At 39.4% G+C, this 7,187-nt stretch overlaps 1 protein-coding gene across 1 annotated transcript in view; it reads right to left on the bottom strand.

The window, feature by feature from the left end:
- Positions 1 to 3,367: 3,367 nt before the first annotated feature.
- LOC134141141 (cytosolic phospholipase A2 epsilon-like) overlaps positions 3,368 to 7,187 on the bottom strand; it is a 34,007-nt gene continuing 30,187 nt past the window's right edge. Inside the window, exons 18-21 of the mRNA XM_062577124.1 lie at positions 6,250 to 6,441; positions 5,600 to 5,769; positions 4,080 to 4,266; positions 3,368 to 3,576 (exon numbers count right to left, since the gene is read on the bottom strand). Of these exons, the coding sequence (XP_062433108.1) occupies positions 3,368 to 3,576; positions 4,080 to 4,266; positions 5,600 to 5,769; positions 6,250 to 6,441 (758 nt within the window). The remainder of the gene's footprint in view (positions 3,577 to 4,079; positions 4,267 to 5,599; positions 5,770 to 6,249; positions 6,442 to 7,187) is intronic.

The following is a 7,187-nucleotide window of genomic DNA, read 5'->3' as shown; positions in this document are numbered from 1 at the left end:
GTTGTCAGTAAGATGCCTTGGCCAAGAAACTTTTTGTCTAGCAGAAAATATCAGTTAAGATTTTGACCTTTATTTTTGTACAGGAGTGGAAGAAAAACAAGCTCTTTGACAGTTATTTTTACAGAAATAGAGAAACAAATATACATTCTCTGTGAACTTGGTGACCACAGAATCCCAGGAGCCCTGTTGAAGCCACTTCACTATCTGATTCAGAGCAAGACCAGGAATCTGCACCCCAGCATCCCACAGTAGTGCTTTGACTACCAAAGTACTTGGAAGTGTTAATATATTTGTTATGTTTTTTCTCCTTGTAAATAGGAAATCACATTCAGCACTTCAGGTCAACTTTATATGAAAGTGGTCTCCAAATCTTTTTTTTTTTCTTTTTTTCTTTTTTTTTTTAATCTCTTATTTCAGCCAGGAAGCTTTTTCAATGAAAAATATTGTATTAAACAAATCCCAAGCCACCTGTTCCACACTCAAGACTGTAAAAAAGTTTCCACTCTAAAGGCAAAAGTTTTAAAATCTCATTCACTTTCTCAAAAGTTTTTACTTTGTGCATCTAAAATAAGGTACTAAATGAATGCCCTTAAAGAAAACATATTTGAATTTGAAATTAGCAGTTAGTTATTCTTTATGTTACAATGGTATTTATAATGCCACACTGTGTTGGTCACTTCTAGAACCGTTCGAGTTGGTCCCTGTACCAATCATCTCACAAACTGAGTGCTAGTCTAATTCACAAGAGGTAAACAAAGTAGGAGAGCACTAGAAAAAGAGCATCACTCTAACTATTATGAGTATTTAATGGAAAATTATGCTCATAATCTCTATGCTCTAGCTTCACTTTGCAATGAAATAAGAGAACTAATTGGTAAAGGGAATTTCACAGACATGATATGATTCAGATTCGTAAGATGTTTGGCACAGGAAGATAGTCCAACTCAAGAACTAAACACACAAATATCAGCCAAATACTAAACAAATTAAGTATGGATATCTAACAGACCTCAAAAAGCACTAATCAAGGGAAGATACCCTCAAAGGGAAATATTCCCATCAGGACTGCAAACAGCTCAGTTCCAAACTTATTTTGTGTTTTTATCAATAAGCTGAAAATTTTAAAAAATCCCAGATAAACTTGAGGCTAACCAAAGAACAATAATAAGGCAGATGGGGCAGCATCGTAGGGTAAGATAGGTTCATTCGGATCTTTTAGCACAGAAATAATGGAAATACATTTATGTCTAAATACACTGCATGCAGGCCAAATCCGTTTGCTGGAAATTACAGCATCTCTGTAAAAATGGCTGAGCTCCCAGCGTGAGCCTGTGACAGGAAGAGCTAACGCAGTCCGTGGTTGCATAAATAGGCATCTGAAGAGAAGGAGGATGTGATTCACCTCTTAAGGTAAGGCTGATGGAGGATGGCTGCATGAAGTTTTGGGGCCCTCTTTCAAATAATGCATACTGAAATATCAGAGAGGATAAAGGAAAGAACTGCAGAGAGTGATCTAAGGGTAGGGGGGAGAGAGGTAAACTTTGTGTTGGCCAGAAGGACCCAGTGCAGACATACCCCACATCTGACTTGGCAAGTAGCATAGCTACGTCAGTGTAGTAATTAGTCACAGTTAGAAGATGGGATAATTAGCCCTGATGAAAAGCAGGGTTAATCAGGCTCCGACTGTGTCATCCACTATCTGGCTTTTTTTTCTGTCCTGCAGTTACTCTTCTCCTGGAAGAGGACTGAGACAAATAGCTGCCACTCTGCTGTGTTTCATTTCTAGCAAAAAAAAAACTAGAAATAATGAAAGTAATAACAAAAATATCCCTGGGAAAGCAATCCAGTGAGGTGATTCTAGTGCTGTAGATCCAAAACACAATTATAGTTGCCACACAACAAGCAGGGCTAAGAATCTAGATGTAAACATGCCATACTGTACCTAGAAACAGGGCTACCCCACATCCTTTCAAGCTATCAGTAGCACAGACATTATGAATATGCTCCTATGTGAAAAACATGGCTCGTTCCTTTTCTCCCAGCACCCAAATTGCTCTGGATGCACAACCAGCTGTTTTTTCAAAAGGACAGAAGTCTTTTTCTCCCATTCACTTCTTAAAACTTTTTTCTATATAAACAGATTGGTCATATTGATTATGATGAAGACCCTCCTGATCTCAACACCAAGTCCACCCTGGTGACTCTGAAATTCTTAGCAATAATACGAGCTTCTATTATCAATAGCCAGATAATCTCTAGCATTTTCTCAGCTGCTGTGTACAGTCTTTCCAGGTATCACAGCTCCTCAGTGCAGGGCTGCTCCTGTGAAAAAGCAAGCTTCTGATGCAGCTGTTGCAGGACCATGGGAAGAGCTTTGGGCAGCTGTCTTCTTCTAGAATTCTTCTAGGATTTTTCACAGTGAGGAACATCTCAGGACAACTTGAACAACAATAGACTATTTGTAGGATAGTGTTGAGTAGATGTAAAGGATAGAGCTGCAAAGGAACTCAGAAGGTCTTGAACTATCATATCCAAGGCAAAGAGCCATCAGCAACATCCCATCTGCTGAAAAACAAGGAGAAACTTCAGGGCCATCTGTTCCAGGAGCAATTAAGATGGGTGAGGATGGGCGAGACAGGACAGCCAGCAGCAACTCCAGGAGAAAATGAAAAGAGGGGAACTTCAGCGGCATGACTACCGTTTAAGCTGAATATAGATTGTTCTGCGAATAGCAGGAAGGACTCCTCTGATGACATGAAACACAGATCACCAAATTTAGGGGTATTTTTACAGATGGTGACAACTTTATAGATTTTTACATCAATAATGGTAACTTAAGGAAGAATCTTATCTTCAAAGCTTAGGAAAGAAGGCCAGTTGAATAAAAAAAATATTCACAGTAGACAATCAAATCAGATGACAACCTTCAATCTGTCAATACTTAAGGTGAGCAAGACCTACACAACAGATTAGCTATTTATCAGAGGGATGCCAGTGCAAGAAATTGCCATTCTACCAGACAGAAAAAGTATAGAAATACTGTTTTGATTCACATTTTTAATGTGCTACATGTTTCATTAATATTTCAGACAACGCTGTATTAACTTACAAGAAATATATAACAATTGGTAAAGTAGCAAGGTAACAAAATGAAACTTGAATTTGCTGCTTTGAATTTAGGAGTAAACCCCTAGTAAATTCCAATCTGTTCATCTGAACAGCTGTTTAAATGGGATGGAGTCCAGCAAGTCCTCATGGTGACACATCTGTACAGCAAATAACACTGGCAACAGCAAACATTTTTATCTGACTAGATAATAGACAATCCAAGAAATATCACCTGGAGGGTAAAGCTAGCGGACAGTGGCTAATATTTTTGCTGCTTCCTCCGTGCCACTGCCATGCGCAAAGCCCGAATAATCGAATTTTCATTATTCAGGATATTGTAATCAGTCAGTTTCACCAATTTGTCAAAATTCTGTTCACTGAAACACACCTCCCTTGTCGTAAACGGGGAGAGGATGCTGGAGACATCAACATTGCCTTCAGCCATTTCCTCTGGACTTCTCTCCACACCTGAGGGAAAAAACAAACAGAGGTTCACCTATAAGAACCACATGCTGCAATAAAATCTTATCAGTTATTTAAGAAATTACAGATAGAAAAGGCACATCTGAGGGAACGAGATGCTTTGCCAGAGAGATGTAAAAGTAGTCGAGCACCATACTCTTCAACCAATTCTTGATTCTTCGACCCAAATGGCTGCAAATGAGAACACCACCCAATATCGTCAGCAGCAATTGCTGACTGCTCCTTGGATAAGATGATTTTTTGTTGCCCAGGCTAGAAAAGAAGCAGCAGAAGGAACACAAGATACCGAGCAAGGGAGAATCTGAGAGCTTCTGGAGTTTTGACAGCTAGGCAAACTGACTCAGTGAGAGCAGTTTTGTTCGTAAACAATGAGACTGATAATGCTGACATGAGAAAGAAGGGCTGACAGTGAGCCATTAGATACGAAATGGAGATGGTGCACCAAGACAACAGCTTTTTATTAAAGTTGCTAGCAACAGATAACTCACCAGGAGCTTTGTATCTCTTGAAGGTGTCATTTACTAAGGGGAAAAAGAGCACTGTTGGAGCGTGCAAACTTTCAGCATCTTCAAACACATAGCATTCCTTTAAATTTTCCCTATCTTCCTTGCTTATCTCAATTTGGGGAAATGGGATTCCTTGCCCAGAAATGTACTTTGCAATCTGATCCAAAGGCTGAATGAATAAAGAAAGGAAAAAAAATCAAAATTCAAAGACAACCCAAAGACCTGAATTTTCTAAACATTAGCAGTCAACATTCTGAGGTTTGAATATTCCTCCTCTGGAAACATCTCAAGTTTCATACAGTAATGGTCATAACACCATTAGGTCCAGTTTATCTTATTTTCTGCACTGCTTTAGGCATAAAAAGAAAGCCCTTGGAGCTTGGAAAAGGAACCAAAAAGCCACAGGACTGATTTCATTATTTCAATTAACAGATTTTCTGTAAATGAGTTTAGAAGGGAAAGCAAAGTATATGTACTGAAAGCAGCATAATGCTCTAACCAGCTGAGCTAAACCTGCCCCCAAAGCATAGAATGGTAAGGTTGGAAGGGACCTCTGGAGATCATCTAGTCCAACTCTCAGCATAGTCCATACGGGGAAGTAGGGAGAAGACACCAGTCAGTCCAGATTATTCTGTGTGGTTTTGACTTCTTCATTATCTATCCTGTCCATGTCTTTGTCTTCTGCATGGTTGTGATTGTTCAGTAATGACTCTCTATTTACAACATATTTTTTTAAATCTATGAAAAAAAACAAATTCATGAACAGCTCTATTTACTATATGCCTATACTCATTTTTTTATTATTCTCTTTAGGCATATAACACTAATTATAGTACCTTACTAATCAAGTCCATACGAGTCAGTCCATTTCTCTAAGATTAGCATGAGATAAACAGGTCCAGGGACATAGAGGTTTTCCCATTTAATGTATTAAACTATAGCCAGGATTTTCCATCATCTCTGTAGTTTGCTCAGTTCAAGGATAACAAAAATCAGTATCAGAGGTCCAGATAACTCTTCAGTCAGCTCTTTAAAAACTCAAGCCCACCACAGTGAAGAATCTTCATGATTTTAAAAAGCATATATCCATCACTGTCTTGTAATATCCTTCTTAGTTACAAAGAAATAAGCAATTCATCATCATCATCATATAGCATCAACCCATAATGCTGGTTTTCATAAGAACAGAATAGAAAAATGCATTAAGCAGGTTGGTGTATTTCTGTATTAGCGGTATTTCTATAATCCCTGAACGACTTTGTAAAACTCTCTAATTCACTCTCTGACAATCTGTCTTAGAATATCTAGTGTCAGACTCCTAGTTTAGGCAGAGGACTAAAAGGAAAGACAGAGAGTCACACCATTTTCAAACCCATGGTGGAAACCAGCAGACATTTGATTCTTCCCATTTCAGTACCAGAAAGTTTGGTTGTTTAAATTGACAAATGCTAGAGACCAAAAGACCATGAAAAAGATCTCAAAGATACCACGGTTTTTCTTACCAATGTCTGTGACCCTCCACTATAATTTAAATGCAGGATAACATCTACTTTCCTCTCAGATCTCAAGAGTGGTGGGTAGCTGGTATTGATGAAAAAGCCAGTATCAACCAGGGAGAGTGCATCATCTGCCGTTTCCATCAGTTTATTTGGGAAAGAGTCTATCACTGTGTCTGAAATACAAATATTTCTTGTCATAACAAGTAGAAGACGAAATTGGACAGAGGTCTCTTTGCAGAAAGTTTGAGAGGGAAGAATGGAGAATTCTGCCCCTGCCTTTTCCCTGCCATCTTTTGTTGGCTCACCAGCACCACTGACATACAGGAATAACTGACTCACTACGGCTCTTTTGTTCCTTCCTTTCTGGACACCTCATGCAGTTTTGGCCCTAAAGGGAAGATCCTTCATGTCTCCCCAGGCAGAGGTCACCTTGACCACTGAAATGCAGACCACAGATGGCCAAATTCAATTTCACCCCCTTCTGCCCCCCAAAATTGAACAAGAGTTCAAATACGGCTTCTGCTGCTTCTGCTTGGGGAAGGGAGAAGTGAAGTTTCAGGCATTAGTCTTGTCTCTTCCTCCTTACTGGAAATCCTAAATGGATTCCCAAACCTCCTCAAAATGTTTCAGAAAAACATGTTGTACTACTGTGCCTTTCCAGGTAGAAAATCCTTCGCTCTCCAGGTACTTGTTGTGCATCTGGAAGCCCCTGAGAAAATTGGGATACTGTGCAATGGTTGGACGTCCTGTTAAGACATCTCGCAGAGCAGAAGACAGAGTACATGAAGGAGTGAGCAGACACGTGTCTACTTCATAAGGATTTGTGGACAGAAAGGGTTCTTCCTCTGCAAGAAGGGAAAAAGAAGTTCCAAGTTGAGGACAGTTTTCTGAATCAATATTTTATTTAAACAATGTAGTAACTCAGCACCCACACCCACCCCAAACGTAAATAAAACATAGTGATAAGCCCTTAAGGCCTGCAAAATAAAAAATAGAGACATATTACACAATTAAATGACACACTGCCCACAAGCAGCAAGCTTTTGGGCAGTAAACATCTCATATTCTAGGCTTCCCAAAAAAGTAACCCCTCCTGTTGTGATGAGAGGTGTAAGAGAGAGCTGAGTCTCAAAATATCTATGAGGACTACATCAGCCTTTTATCAGGACACTTTCAGAAGACATGTGAATATTATCCAGCTGTATACACTTAACTAAGCTAGGAGACCAGTCACCCCAGGCTCCTTGCACAATTAACATCAAGAAAGAGCTTTCTCCACAGGCAGTTTGGTCCACATAGGATAGTCTTCTTTCAGGAATAGACCTCTGCAAGAGTTATTTTCTCCATGGACTGTATTAGGAGCTAAGGAAGACTTCCTCCTAATTTAGGCACTTAAGATGTGTTCCTAGTATAATACTGTCCTCATAACTCCACTGGAAAATGCAGGAGACTGTTTTTGTCTACGCAGCCTTTAGAAAAGGGCAAAGTTTTGCCAAAGAAGCAACTTGGTTTCCAAATAAGGTAGAGACACTTCTTAACTGACACCTCTGCTTTGCTTTTCTCATCTCTCTGACCTAGAGAACATTAGACC

The sequence above is a fragment of the Rhea pennata genome, chromosome 5 (genome assembly GCF_028389875.1).
Source record: "Rhea pennata isolate bPtePen1 chromosome 5, bPtePen1.pri, whole genome shotgun sequence".
NCBI lineage: Eukaryota > Metazoa > Chordata > Aves > Rheiformes > Rheidae > Rhea > Rhea pennata.
Note: the sequence above shows the minus strand (reverse complement) of the source record. Positions and strands in the feature narration are given on the sequence as shown.